The sequence below is a fragment of the Haliotis asinina genome, chromosome 15 (genome assembly GCF_037392515.1).
Source record: "Haliotis asinina isolate JCU_RB_2024 chromosome 15, JCU_Hal_asi_v2, whole genome shotgun sequence".
Lineage (NCBI taxonomy): Eukaryota > Metazoa > Mollusca > Gastropoda > Lepetellida > Haliotidae > Haliotis > Haliotis asinina.
Window position 1 is genome coordinate 21,182,199 of NC_090294.1, and position 16,128 is coordinate 21,198,326.

Sequence of the window (16,128 nt, forward strand, 5' to 3'; positions counted from 1 at the left end):
TTGTTCCATAACATTGGAAATTCATTAATACTAAAGGTTTAAATATATACTCACTTCTTATGTTTCACCTCCATCTTCATTTTCTGTTTGGGCGTCCGGTCACCATGACGAATAATAGCACTTACACATCGCAGCTCCATCCTAATTTCAATGCAAATTAAGAAAATATATTAATGTTCCATCCAATTTAATATATTATTCTAATATACATTAATGCTCAATCTAACTGCCATCTCTGCTACTAGGTACTTACATGGGTCCTTGTGTCGTAGGAACCACGGGAATATCTTCAGGCCCAGCTCCTAACACCCATGGAAGCTGCAGCTGAGGGGCTAAGGCTCTCATGATCATTGTTCTGAGAAATATAATATATGGTATGTCTGTTAGTGTAGTTGGAAGCCAATCAATCTGAGACTCAACATGCTCAAGCCACAGTAGAAACTGTTTCTTGCAAAAACCATGAGCAATATTACTGACTGAGCCTTTGAGCTCCATATAAACTAGGGAAGGTAATAAAATCTTCATCAAAGGAGTGCTGCTAAGGAAAAATACATGTCGAGACCTTAAGATACCTGAATACACTTTATGAGGTGATTCTGGATGATCATTATTTTGCATTGTCTGATGAAAGCTGCAAAAACAGATCAAGTGACATGCTTAAGGCTATGTGTGTTTGTTTCTTAACATCAATATGGGCAATATTCCAGCAATATGGCAGTGGTTTCCAAATTTGGATCAGAGCAAGAGCAATGGGTATGATGACATGTATTAACCAGGTCAGCGAGTCTGACCACCTGAACCTGTTAGCTGCCGATGACAGGCATAGGTTGCTGAAGACTAATTTCAGCCCAGAACTTCATGGACTAGACTATGTAACACTGTACTTGATACGTATATAAACAAATGAAGACTTATTTATCTATAAGGCAAAAAGAAAGCAAACTACTTTAACAATGACCGTCACCAAATAACTTACCCAAGTATTTTGGCACAGTCATCATAGTATTTACTGGAAGTCTTCACAAAGCTAAACCCATTTACATCACACACATAGGACTGGCCACTAGCTCTCAGCAGATCAAATCCACATACATTTTGCTGAAAGGATAAAATAAACATCTATTAACAAGCACTATATAAAGGATGTTGTAAGCATTTCATTCAGAGGCAACCATCTCCGTGGTGTAGTCGTCAACAAAGAGACCAGAAGGTCACAGATTTGATGCCCATCCGCATCACACCAAAAACCATTAAAACATGGTTGTTGTTGGTCGATGCCTGGCACCCAGCATTAAAGGGTACTACATCAAGGACAAGAGTCTGAAAATGTGTCTAAGTGGGGTATTCATGCTTAACTGCGACATGGTATTTCAGTGAGCTAGCACTACAAAACCAGCTTAAAGTCTAGGCTAGTACAAACAGCAACACATACACACACATGCACGTTGTCATATGAGCAAAAAACATTCTTAACAAAGACATTAACCCCATTTCACATCACCTCATTCAAAGGCTATATTTATTCTAATGACTTCATTTGAGAATTTACTATAATGATATTTCAAATCTTTTGTACACAAAGATCAAAGATCATTACAAGAAGAATTTTCCTTTTCAAAAGATACAACATCCTTCCTCACTTGATTTGCTGCAGTTGTTCTCATTTCAGGCTTTGTCATAAAATATTCTTACCTTGAAAGCAAGACAAACTTTCTTGGCAATCATCTTCTCTTTGGCACTAAGAATAACAGGATATCTAATCTCCTTCCCATCCATGTCCCGCTCCACCTTCCCATCCAGTGCTGGGGACTTTCTGGCTTCTGCATGAGCATAGTCAGGGCCCACTGTGTACACCTGAATGACAACAAGTTCATAGTCACTGACAGCTCTTGTAACTTATAATATAATACTGCTAATGTAATGGAAGAGCAGGGGTTTGTCCGAGCAAAGTGTTACAAGAGGGTGGAAACTTTGTTTCAGGCCATCATACCTACCCCACCCCTCAACACAAGTTGAAATTACAAGAGAGTCTAAAATGAGTCTAAGAAATAAACATTTTAAAAATTATAGTACTAATTATTTGTACTTGTTTTAACATATGAGACTGTGAAAAACTGAATCTGGACTGAACCAATCCCAGTAAAATTGTCCAGATTTTAAAATATAGTCTCAGTTTCTTCCTCAGTGACTATTTATGTTTGTCAAAGGATCAGTACATACCTTCACATCAGTGCCATCTGTTGGCATAAAGTCTTCATAAATGTAGGAACCAGCAGTTCTTACACGACTCATGACAGAGTACACACTACTGCGGTCATGAACCTGGAAATACAAGGTCAGGGAGAGTTGTGATGCTAATCGTTGTTTAACTACTATGATCATGACGGAAAGATGAAACACTCATAATAACTATCCTTAAATATTTTGAACTTTAAGAACATTCTGAAATCAGTTTTAAGAAAACACAGTAAACACCATATGAGAATAAATACAGAAAATAACACAATATCTACAGTACTGACAATAATATGACAGATCACAAACATGACCAGATACCTCACCAACGAAATACTTTATGTCCTAAAAATCATATGCATTCTTTTCATAATCCACTACTAAAAATACAAACTTAGTACAGTCTTTATTTGTGCAAAAATAACCAAACAGAAAATACCTGGGTACACAGAATGCTTTCATAAAACCTGCAATGTGGTAGTTATCAAAGAAGAGTTGTTTCATATAATCATCTCTTTCTTTGAGCACATGAAATAGGTTGAATGAGTGAGTTAAGTTTCAAGTTTTAAGGTGGTCTGTAAATAATCAAGCCTGGATCAGACAATCCAGTGATCAACAGCATAAGCATCATCTAAGCAACTAGGATACAATGAAATGTTAATCCAGTTCATTGAGTCTGACCAACCAATGCTGTTAGTTGCCTCTTATGACAAGCATGGGTTAATGAACATCAATTTTAACCTGGATCTTCACAGATCTTCAACATCACAACAGCCAAAGTATTTTTCACTTGGAAATGATGTCGGTCTTTCTGCCCCAAAAATGGGTGTAAAATGCTATCCATAAGAAGGGGTTGAACAAAAAGCATGATGCATGCAGTTGATATTTTGGCCTCTTCTGTTTAGCTTCAGAATCACCAATGCACTAAGAAAACATATAGGCATAGCGGCGACTTATTTATTAAGCTGATCTGTCTACGCAAATAATCCAGAGTAAAAAACATGAAACATTTAATGAACCAATTTTCAGTAAAACAAATTACTGGTTGTACATGAATATTTGTTCATGAGGTGTATGGCAGTTGATTCTTTAAGGCTTGTTCAGCTTGAACTGGAGCAAGTGAACACTAATGTTTTGCGTGGCCGTGTCACAAATGGTTGGGTCTATCATTGTGAGCTGATTTTGTCTACCTTTGTAAGTTGATTGTCAACATGTTCTAACAGCCAAACAAGGTTGCTGCATAACATTCTCTGCTCCCCTATGTAACTTGACCTGCTATTTGTGCCAATTGACTTCTGAGTCCAGCCTATGTAGAGTATTTCAGGTCAAACTGAATAAGCTGTAATGAATCTCTTTTAGTTTTAGCTGACAATGTCGAGCTTGATGCCGTTATCATGGTATTTATTAATCCCACATTTCAAGGCCAGGGATTGCAACAGGGAAAAGTATTTTCAGCTGAAAAGTCTGTGTCATTGAATGGGGTTTTGAACTGACCAACTGGAGATAAAATCAGCACAAATACCCAAATCAGCGGAAAATTACCATCCCTAAAAGGCTAGGCTGTCTGTAAACACAATCTGGTGTGGTCAAGACAAACCAAGGACTGCATGATCAAAGCTTCATGGGACTGAGATACCATAACAAATAACTAGATCCAAATCACCACCTGATCCTCATATGGGTATGCGGGACTGACATCTCTTTCCTGTTTAAAGATGTGATCAAACTGTTGAGAGACCAGGTTCAAACCATTCAGAGCAAATTTCTGATTGTTAGCACAAAGCATACCTGGAGCAGTCAGAAACATGGAAACACCATACCTGTCGTACCTTACGAAATAAACGTGTGCTACCTCCACCTGCTGACATAGGGAAATAGATGTGAATGTTGTGGTCTTCGGCATCTACAGGTTTCTCAACAAAGGGTTTGGGGAACAGGACTCCATCTATCTCTATTGAATCTTCAGTCTGTACATATTTACCTGAAAAAAGAATACCTACTGTCACTAAATGTTAAAAAAAACCTGCAAGCACTTAACTCAACTCTTAAACCACTGTATGTTTGCTATGAGCAAGATGTATAACATTATTATTGATGACATAGCTGCTGGCTATCAGCCTTTTATCATGAAAATTGCTAAACATAATGATACAAGTGAAACGTATCCATCTTTCCAAAAATCAATCCACCCAATCGCTACACAATGTTTGAAATTAAAAGTGGTCGTGAAGGATTCTTCCAGGAATTATAACATACAAACTGAGACCACTTAACTCATTACTTTAACTGTTAGGCCATGACAAGGATCTTTCAAAGCACATAACATACTGTGTGTACAATGACATCTAATTGATGAAGTGTACTGTTTTCTATGCCTACTTAAGGAACAGAAATACAGCAGTTCATTTATTGTGGTATAGGTGTTTGTTATGGTAGAAATAGGTATAGGTCTATCTCCCAGTCTCATGGGTTTCCTATTCTTGCTGTAAACACGTCTCCTGCTGAGGTCACCACTGCACGATACTTAGCGGTTGTTTACATCACTGATCGGTGGCCCAAGTCTGCGAATGGTAATGATTTGGCAGCATAACACATATATGTGAGTTTTCCCCAACTTGGACAAATCATAACTTGTTGCTGCCTTTCTGGCAGGATTCCTCTTCCTTACACTTCACAACGTTAGTTGCTCGTTATGCCATGAGAATGGGAGATGCCTCATTAAGTCAGTAGGGGACAACTCCTGTTAGAGGACTCTCTTCATTTAAAAAACAACAAGCATTCATATGAGGAGAATTGTCTGTATTATTTTTTCAGCCAATATCCATGAGAATGCGAAATGCCAACATATGCGGTTTAGGAAGAATTCAAATTCTTTGCAATATACAGTAAACTACTCTTGTCAAGAACTCAAAGGGACCACTAATTTTAGGCCTGCATACCCATTGATCATTATTTGCACCACAACTGTAAACATAAAAGAGGCAAGAAATACTCAAAGTTCAAACCATACAGTTTGTTCAAACCTTGTTTACTCTGACATGATAGAAGGAATGCTGTGAACTAGACACAAAACTTGAGTCCAGAGGATAACATCTGTGACAATATGAAAAGAACAGTTAGAGCAGTATTCTTCAAGACAAAAGCACTGACTGATAGCTTTTTCTTCATTTCTGTTGAGGACAGCATATCTTGGGTGAGCAATGCCCTCCCGGACTAGAATCTGGTACACTTGTCGCCTAAAATACAATAAAAAAAAATTTGTTAATAAAACAACTAATGTGACTTTGTATGATGCTAATTACTAAATTAGCTGCCTGACTCTGAGGGTGTGGGTTCAAATCCCTCATGGGACTCAACCCAACAAAAGTACCAGAATCTGTGCTTGACTGTAAGTGTAACCCGAAATATAACATGTAATATGTTATGTCTGACCACTTTCTAAATGACACTGTGCAATTAAAAATTAACCTCAATTTAAATCTTGGTGAGATGAAAACATTCACCAAGTCTTCTTTTGCAATGACTCTTTGACATGATGATACTTGAGCTAATATTTGAAACTCTCACTCTTATGTCAGCAATGGTGTAATAGCCTCCTAGCGTACAAGTGATATAAAACAGGCGCCCAGTGACAGCAGAACCTTGTGGATATATGACAAGTGTCGGCTGGCACTACTGGGATACTATGCTTTGCATTGTGTTTTGTTTTATAATTTGATCTCTTTGTGTGGTCAGTACTTCTTGTCTGCAGGTTCTGTAAGGGTGATTCCTGAAAGATTTTCCCAATCCAACTTAAATACAATCAGGTATTTTTAGAAGAATAGGTTTCCAATCTGGTTTATTAAAAAAATGTATCAAGAAGTTAGATCCAGTAAAATACTCAGAAACAAACAATCCTACGTATTTCTCCCCCTCCTTTCTGCTCTTCAAAATGGCGGATCATGTATGAAGAGTGACATCATCCTGTCTCCCCAGCCACGAGGTCAGCATGGACATAAGCTTCTACCCACCCACAGACTCCCCACCCAACCAACACCCACACCACATAACCCACCCCAACCCACACCCCCCTACCCTCACACACACACACATAAGCTTCTATGGACATAAGCTTCTACATATATACATATATATATGGACATTGACATAAGCTTCTACATGTATATATATATGATAATTCCTCTATACCCCTAGCATTAATTAATTACATGTTTTCAGCAAGTTACAAAACTTACCTGTCTCTCAAACAATACTGATTTTCCAAGTCATTGATTACAAAAGGGTTTCTGAGCTTCTCATATGCAATGGCTTTGCTAAGCGGGAAGCCGTGTGAGTAGAATGATATCAGAGCATCACAGATGGGCCAGTCCTCGATGGCTTCATTCAAGATCACAGATTCTTCAAAAACAAGAACCTGTATTCTCTCAAAATGTTCCAGTCTTTGAAGAATTTCCCTCATTGGCTTGGACATGGCCTTCTTTGACATTGCACACACCCCAACCACAATTCTTCTGTCACTAGAATCAGATCGCTGAAATACAAATGAGACTTCTTTAAAACCTCTTTTGATGATTACTATAATCCTAATGTTGAATGTAAAGATCACGAGATCACATGGTCCCATGATTCTGATACAATCCATGTATACACATGGAACAAAAATGGACCACAGGATTCCCAATATATACGGGACACTGATAATACATAGTTTGGCTCAAAACGAACAAGACAGAACAAGACATCATCTTCAGGTTAATTTAGTGGCATTCGCAAATAATCTCTCAATCCGATACCTGACAAATGTCTCATAACTTTTACTGCAACAGGTAGTAAAGATCTGACAAATCAATGTACACCCACATACACTTTCCACATATTCAACAAACCATTCGCCGATGAATAGTAAAAATCATCCAAAAAGAATTCTTTAATTTAATTTGGAAAATGGAGAATTCAGTTATCACAAGTAATGTAACACATCATTTCACATGACAAGACAGAAATGTACACTTAGACATTTAGTCTCTATATCTACATATTTACCTCATAGCAACCTGGACTGCGAGGTCTCTCCTCAAAGTCATCACCTATCATGAACTTGACCCTGGGGGAGTGTGGCCCTCCTGCAGCCTCCTGTTCTGCAGAGCTGACATTCACCCAGATACCTGGAATTGGTAGCTCCTCCTTCCCTTCCATGTCTCAAGATGTGGTCAGAGCCTACACACTGGAAGGTCTTGGAACATCTTTATCCATAACTCATGGTGCATGTCCACACTGATCTGTCAATTTCAAAGAAAATATGGCGTAATGATATCACTATAAAGAACTGCATTACTATAAAGCACTGTACATTAACACAAATCAGCAATACCAATTCATACTTTTTCGTTTTATGCAATTTTCATTAAATATGTTAGAAAAAAGTAACAAATTTTCCATGAAACTGCAATGACAAAATTTGAACCTCATGTCAGTGCAGAATATCTGACCATGCATATCAGCTCTCAGCACCTTAAGCATCCAATATCCATGGTTCTAAAAGATGATTCCTGAATGTTTTTACTTCACCATCTAGTTAAACAAGATATTTCCAAATAATCCATGATTTTCGAACGAATCCAAGCCACTATAAGGTCATCAGCCTAATCTTAATGAATGGTTATGTTATGACTGCTGGACAGGTATCAGCTGGACTAGTTCATATGAATATCGTCAAAAGGTTTCATAAAATATCAAGAATAGTACTGTTATTCATTCACTATTCAAATAGAGACCTCATTACCACTGCCTGCATACAAACATCTTGTTATCATGTATCATGGTTATCACTTGTACTTGTAACCTTCCCATGTTCATATGTCTTGTGTTCTGATGTCTTCATGTGAAGTCACAACAGCACTAACAGCTATGTAACCATTTTGTATCTTCCAACCTGACTTGGAGTATGATGATCGCATCGTTGAGAAATGTCGGATTTGTCCAGCCACCCCAGAGATACCATTCATTTCTGTTATTGTAATTGTTCAAGAAGTAATTGCAAAGTCTAATGAACTATTTTCAACAGGAGTTTCACTCTGAAACTGTACTGGATCAAAGTGAAAATATGGATGATAGGAAGAGCAAAACTCTTTGAAAAACTAATTGAACACTGACCATGCAGAAAAATAAAACTTTCATATGGAAAGTATAACATAACTTTTATTAAATGACAATTTAAATAAAACATTTTTCCTAATAGATGTTCAAATGTCTTGATGTTTTAAAAGGTATATGTTCAGTTATGGTTAAACAAATTGATAACATACAGATTCGTCTACCCAGTTTATAAGGAATTAACCATTTAACAAGATCACCAGGCAACTAGTCCAAACCAGTGAAAACTGTAAAGATTAAGAGCTTTTCCAAAAGGTCTACTCATATTAAATAATCCACAAAACCTGAATTAAATTTGGACAGGTTGGATAATACTTACACTACTTCACAGTATCTAGCCTAGTGTAACACATACTGACCCAGTACTGGTAAGTCAGGATGATTAGCATGCGTGACAAGTTGCTTGGAAACCTTTCAATGCGATACCTATCCCGGCAATATCTTAAAAGGCCTACATTTGCTTCATAAGACAACATACATAATAATCTTATTCATGTATTTGTAAATACCAGGTATATTTGTACATCACACTTCATATATATATATATATACTTACAACAGGGTAATCTAAACAATAGGCCCACTGAATTGCACCTGCACAAGCTCAGAGGTCGGTGCGATTTGAGGTAAAGGACTGCTATCAACAAAAATATCCCAATTACATTCCACTTCAGAATACTGAAATGTGCCCTGGCTTCTAAAAATCAGAACACAGATTGCCACAAGGCAAGTGACTTCAAGAAAGCAACTTGTCCTAATTTTCCACTTGCCCTGTTTTTTTATGAGACAATCATGATGATGTAATTATGAAAAAATAAATCTTCATGTTATTTGGTGTTAACATTTACTGGACTATTTATCCAAAAGTGATAAATAGCAAAGAAAGCTAGCTCTTCTTTATTATCAATGCATAATTTGAAAGCTACATTTTGAGCAGATCCAAGACTTCATTTTTATGACTGGTGAGTGTCGCTCATGCCTTCCTCGTACGTGTTTCCACCCTGGCATGCTGCTTCGTGTACATGCTTCTACTAACTGGGATTTCTTGGAACACTGTTTTCATCACTTGGGACTGGATTATGGCCAAGCTTTTTTCATCACAGTGTTACAAACATACCATTTCGACACTGATTTTAAGGGTCAAGCTAGGGGGTCGGCTTATCTATGGAGGTCAGCTTATGCACAGTAATCTGATTACACATTAATTCTTGCTCCTTCATCAACTGATGAAAGTACATTCCAGTCATTCCATTCATTAAACATTTCAATGTGATGGTTTTATCCATGTGATCACTACTATACCATAATCTAGATCAATAAACAATGTGCACAGTATATACAGTATATAAAGAATTTTCTGGATTTCATCTCTTGGATATGTTTCAGGGCCTCTTCTAGCAACATCATCAGGTAAAACTAATGGACAGTAACTGTTACTTGTGCCCATGATGTTGCAAAGCTATGATAATGCAATGCATGTGGATTGAGCTAAGTAACAGGGCTACTAGAGATACATATTATTATGAATATATTAAATATTGTTTACTGACAATTGGACTGATCTAGAAATGTACATATACTTTTTTAACGCAATTATTGATTAATTTGGAAATGTACAGATACTTATTCATACATGTATTGAAAATTAGTAATTACAGTGCATACATAGAAATAATGGTTTAAATATGGGTACAGTTATGAAGGTAGGGTATTGTGTATTGATTTATGAACCATTTTTCAGGAGGTACACACCCTGATTCCTCCTTATTGCTGGTTTTGTATGTTTGATGTACATAGCTTTAATCAACTTGTGCTTCCCTCTTTTTGCGAAGACTTCAGTTCCTTGGGCAGTTTCATGATTATGATTATTCACAAAGTGTTGATAAACTGTTGATATGATTTGTTGACTGATGTCTTGTGTTTTTTCACTCCTGTAGCTACTGGTCTGCTTGCCTCATCAAATTAGATATCACATTTTAGTTTATACACACAGCCTTTGGGGTTTGAGATAGTCTGAGAGCAATCCTTACCATTTGCACATAACCAAGTTTTGAGCATTTTGCCAGACGAGAAAGTTGTGTCAGTGATGGACGTTTTCTCTAGAAGTCTACTGACTTGGTGGATAATGGACCCAACATACGGGATGCTGAATTGGATGGGAGATGGTTCCGGTTTCGGAGAACACTGAACTTGATCTTCTAGTGTTTTCTTTATAATGGTTTCAACAAGTTTCTTAAGAAAACCATTGTGTATGATGAATGTTGTCTTCACATGATCTACTTGTTGCTGCAATATGTCAGATGTACTGATTGTTTTTGTGTATCTTAAGATAAGATAAGATAAGATAAGATAAGATAAGATAATACTTTATTATCCCGAGGGAAATTTTGGTTACATCGTAAACAAAACACTGAATCACAACGCACTTTACAAGAACGCTAAAATCATGCACATATAGATAAATACCATATAAAGAGCACTAAGATGTTGCAGTAAGATAGGACTAACATGCTGCGATAAAAGGTGAAAAACAGTTTGTAAAAAAGAAGCCTCATGGGATAAGATGGTAAAAAAGTGTGGCAGCAGTTGCTCTCTTGATTTGGTGATGGTGGTTTGAGTGGTGATGAATATATTGATATAATCTGTTATAGGATGTTTCGGGTTGATATGATGCTGTCAATGGAAGGTTTTACGTGAGCATCAACAGCATCATCAGCCATGTATACAGCTGTTTTGAAACATCCCACTTTAAATGGCAAGGTGTATCAGCAGATTCATGGCATATCCTTTCACCTCTCCTAACTGAGATATTCATGACCAAAATTGAGGAAATTCAAGATCTTAATGACTAAACATAAGTTATACTTGATGAATTACACAGACTCATTAGTGTGCTCATTCTGTGAATCTGCTTCTGAAACAATCTAATAGCCTTGTCAAATTTCTCAGAAATGTGCATTTTAAGGATGCATGAGACATTTCCGAGTAAAAGCAAGCAAACCACATATCCTCGGGTAGATACTTTGCGCTGAATATGAATCTGTTGTTTGCTAAGCTCAAAAATACCCAACTAAGTCACTAATTGAGGTCAAAGGTCAATGAGTGAAAAATTCAATTTTTTTTGCAAAGTGGCGCATTTATCAATCTCTATCAATACAATGAACGTATTTTACAATATACTGAATAATAACATTACCCCAGGATTTCAAAATGTTAGAGGATTTTATTAATTCACGCACTGCTTGTACTTTTTTAAATTCAAAAGGTACAATGTGTGTTTGTACCAGATGGGCGTCTTCAGTGGCAGTATGTAGACAGCTCTGGTATAAAGTTGTTTCTATTCACAAGCAAACTAGTTGTTGGCAAGCAATAGCCCATGTTTTATATTGTATTGTCTTCTTTAATTAAAATATTTTAGTTTTACATGCTAGTTTTACATTCAAATCTGTGATAATCTAGTATTTTTACTGTCCATCATCGACAGGTTTTACCCGTCAAAATATTTTCATTTTTTATTGTATATTTCGTCACAACAGGGCTGAGATATTGCAGATGTGACATTAAATAATCACTCACTCATTCACAAGCAAACTATCTAACCTGTTGCCAGCGTAAAGCTACAGAGACAAGATGTGTTATTTGTGCTTTGTCTGATATGTCAGGAAACCAGTCGGTCTACGGATATCCTCTACTACCAGACAACTGGGCATATCTTCCACCAGGGAGGCCACACAGCTCTGGAATAAATTGACACACTGCAAATTTTGGTCAGCTGTTGACAGGCATTCATCCTACTTTGAATAACCTACTGACTCTTGCTGTTATACCATGAAGTATGGAAGGAAGTATGATGATTGCCTTGATATACTGTCTGAAGGAAATATTAACTTGTCACACGAAAATACTATCTATGGTTTCAGAGGTTAAAACAACAACCCACTTAATCTGGGGTTTTTAATAGTGAAAAATATGCTATATAAAACTACCATAAACATAAAGCCAGATTTTAAAGTGCTTCAAAGGGATATACTAACTACTATAAGGCAATCAAATATACAGCATTCTTTCATGCAAACCCAGTAAAACTTTGTGCTTTCTAATCCTCATTCGATGCACCTTGGGAAAATTACACCAATTTAGATGTTATAAAAGCATAACACAATTTGACAGTACATCTGAATATCTGTATGCATATTAGCCTGGAGTAAACATAGCAGGTATATTACAGTAAATTCACCCTGAACACGTGATGATGATTCTTTGTGTGGATGGTGATGATAATGCTTGCACCATGTTGATGACAATTTTTTTTAGAATGTACTGTGGCAATAACAAATGTACTTTGGCAAATAGAAATACTTGTACACACTGAGGAAATTGCTCTGGCTATTTCAACAGGAATGATGATGATACATTTTCTATCCCAGACAACCATCATGACCATATAAACTTCTAGACCAACAATCAACACCCTAGAAATAAGTTTACAATGTAACAGAGCAGCAGAACAATCTCCCTTTCTTGGACCTCACCAATCCTATCATAAATATAAAATTTTGCATTTAAGATTTTGGGCTATTTTATCTCATCTTTTGACAATTAGATTCAGAGTACATACATGTAATTAAGAGATTTGGAACATTTTTGTCACCAAGGCAGTGTGTGAACAGCATAAGTACAGAATTATAACATCTTCCGAAACTTAATTTACAAGAAAGCACAATAAATACCACGATCCAGTCAGCAGTGAAGTTGCCCCAAAACAACATTTCTCTCGAAATAATCCAACACCGGCACAGGTATCTTTCATCGCTGCATGCTGTTCTCTCATGTTTTAATAAAAACATAAATACGGTAAGTAACATTAACCAAGCCCAGTTACCGAAAGGCACAAGGATGTACGCCAGTGTCAAACAAGGTGGCTGCGAAAGGAACATTAGACTCCTCAATCTCACTCAAATATCTGCACACGAACAGTTACAAATTCACGTCTGCTCGACCTCTGGCAGTTTGGGTCTGAAAAGGCATAGATCTAACCAGCTGTGCGTTTGGATACCAGTGCGACGATAAGTTAATATGTCATCGTGTATTCAGGCCTGATATTAAGAAGAATAATGTTATTTTACCTACCATGTTAAGTTTCTTCTCCTGTCTCCCAATGAAGAAACATCGTTTAGGCAGTTACAAAGGTCTACATTCTTGAGCTGTTGCCATCGAATGTCAAAACGGAAGTGCTTCTATTCAAGAAAAGACAACTCTTGCAATAACCTTCTTCATTGACCTCTGGCGATTTTCCAGTTGCGCTACAATTGAGACTGTAGCATAACATGTATTACGTGAAATTATACAGTTGTTAATTTGAAATTGAAACTGAAATTGTTGAAGCGTAATTAGAAGGTGCTGATAGATCCTTGTTGAAACATTGCACCTGGCGTTCTTAAAACTCTTGACGTTTCTAAAGAGAGAATTACCAGTGAGAGTCAGTATGCAAAGTTTCTCTTTATTTATACATTTCTTGAAGTATGTGCTTTTCCGTTAAGAGAACTTTCGCTTGTTGAAAAATGGACTACAACTGAATCCTTTGTTGCAATATTAGTTTGCCTTGTGCTGTTTTGAAAACAGAAGCAGGGTCGACTGAGAATTGATAATATTATACATGCCACAGGGGCACGAATCTAGAGCGATTCTCTGGGGCCAGAGACCATATAATAACACATGTATATGATCTCTGCTGGGGCTGGTTGATGCTTAGGCAATGCATGTTGTTGTTGTTTTAACCCCGAGGGAACACTGATAATATCCCAGGATTTGCGAGCTCTGCTTCGCAACCCATTAAGTACTACTGATAGCCCATGACCCTTTCATAATTGAGTTACTTCACAACCTAGCCATCTGTAAGATATTCCCATGTAGTTCAGTGTCATCCTACATGCAAGTCAATGTACATGTTTATATTTTGGACTTTAAACCTAGGATCATCAATTTCATGTAACATCTGGGTATTTTATAAATTTCCTATAAGTGAATAGTAATCTACACATACACACCTGCAAGGAAAAGGCAAGCAGACAGATAGCCAGTTGAGTCTCAGCCCTCATATATACTAGTATAGAGTAACTAAAGCACATACACATATATAGTTCATTAAAAGATTAAGATATAGGACCAGTCCATGCGGTATTATGAGAGACTTTACAAAATGTAACTGTACAAAAGATTCATGTATGAGTATATAGGTTATAGAGTGCTGAAACAGCACATCTCTTTTCTGTGCTGCGTTCGAAATTAAGGTTGTTCCTTATATTAGGCTCAAAGCCGATTGAAAACCACTCGTACCTACAGCTTTTGTTTTCTGCAGGCCCTTATGGCCTCATCGCCAATAACGAAGAATATTATTCTCACATTAAGATGTACACATTCTGATCAGGACCTACAACATTGTTCTGGGCCCACGTTTTAGAAGCTCCCTTAATTAGCGTTAAGATAGTCGTAAGTGTCATACATTAACACTTTCGATTGTCTTGGCGCTAACAGAGCTTTGAATATCTAGGCACAGGGTCCTTACGTACTACAGATTTTGAGAGTTATGGGCAAACACTGACACTGGAGTAGATTTATACAACCAAACATGGGTGGAAAAGGAGTTGTAATCATTGTATCATTTGTCTGAAAGCTGAAGGGTCGTTGCTGTTTTGTGGGCGCTTTTGCCGTGTACTGAAAACTTAATGATTGTATCTACATATTTCCCTATGTGTGTGGGTTTTTTTAACAACGATGATATTAAAATGGGGTTGATTTCGTTAACGTCTTAAGACAAATCCCAATCCCCTCAACTGGAAATCATAATAAACACTTTGGCAGTGGCTCAGTGATGACTGCGAGTTGGATTTCACTACATAAGACACACAACAAACACTGTTATCAACAGGAAGTACTGGATACCTCTGTTGTGCCACATTTTGATGGCTGTCCCCTTGCCGATCGTCGGACATTGATCCAGGACCTCACCTATCACGAGACCTCACTGTCTGTTTGCAGAACGATGCCATCAATGCATTACCATAACCATCAAAACAAAAACCCAAATGAACCAACCAAACCTCTTTAGGACTAGCTTGGACGCAAAATCCAAGGTCAAGCTACACGTTATCACTTGTGACACAAGTTGTGTGGCTACAAAAACAACAGGATAGACGCAATCACCGTATATGAAGTCACAGGAAACAGCTGATCGCACTGGCACATGTCATTTTGCAATTGGCGACCGGACAGGATTACACCTTTGTTATTGTTAAGTGTAATCAGGGTTAATCTACCACATATGTAGTCTCTCTTGTGTAAATAGATAGGTACGAAACTTAGTAATGACTAAGAGCAAAATATTTTGAAATAACGAAAACTGTATACTTGATCATTAATGATCATTTATAACAAAGTGGCTGTAATCGCCGTAATCTTCCTCCAGGCAGGTGTACCGCCAACCTGTAACAGGGAGACTGTGTTTTAGATTATCCCTGCCTGTAAGATCGTCCTGAAAAGGCTCTGACGACCTGAAAAATACTTTCGTGACATTGTGTCTCACACATAAGCCGACACCCTGCAACAGCTAGACTGATTTTTTGGTCCTCAAAATTCGGCTTATCTACGGTAATATACGTAAATCCCTCTGTTAAAAATGTGCATTTGTCACAGTCACCCCACAAGGAATGGCAGAGGATTCAGATGCTGCTGATTGCCGGT

General features: G+C 37.3%; 1 protein-coding gene across 6 annotated transcripts in view; it reads right to left on the reverse strand.

Moving 5' to 3' along the window:
• LOC137265124 (inositol hexakisphosphate and diphosphoinositol-pentakisphosphate kinase 2-like) overlaps window positions 1-13,627 on the reverse strand; it is a 72,333-nt gene extending 58,706 nt beyond the window's left edge. For all 6 annotated transcript variants that reach the window (XM_067800434.1, XM_067800431.1, XM_067800432.1 and 3 more), the window contains exons 1-10: window positions 13,519-13,627; window positions 7,279-7,514; window positions 6,471-6,766; window positions 5,386-5,471; window positions 4,065-4,216; window positions 2,221-2,322; window positions 1,693-1,854; window positions 977-1,098; window positions 254-355; window positions 55-141 (exon numbers count right to left, since the gene is read on the reverse strand). In XM_067800434.1, the coding sequence (XP_067656535.1) occupies window positions 55-141; window positions 254-355; window positions 977-1,098; window positions 1,693-1,854; window positions 2,221-2,322; window positions 4,065-4,216; window positions 5,386-5,471; window positions 6,471-6,766; window positions 7,279-7,431 (1,262 nt within the window). In that variant the 5' untranslated portion in view covers window positions 7,432-7,514; window positions 13,519-13,627. The remainder of the gene's footprint in view (window positions 1-54; window positions 142-253; window positions 356-976; window positions 1,099-1,692; window positions 1,855-2,220; window positions 2,323-4,064; window positions 4,217-5,385; window positions 5,472-6,470; window positions 6,767-7,278; window positions 7,515-13,518) is intronic.
• Between the last annotated feature and the right edge of the window lie 2,501 nt (window positions 13,628-16,128).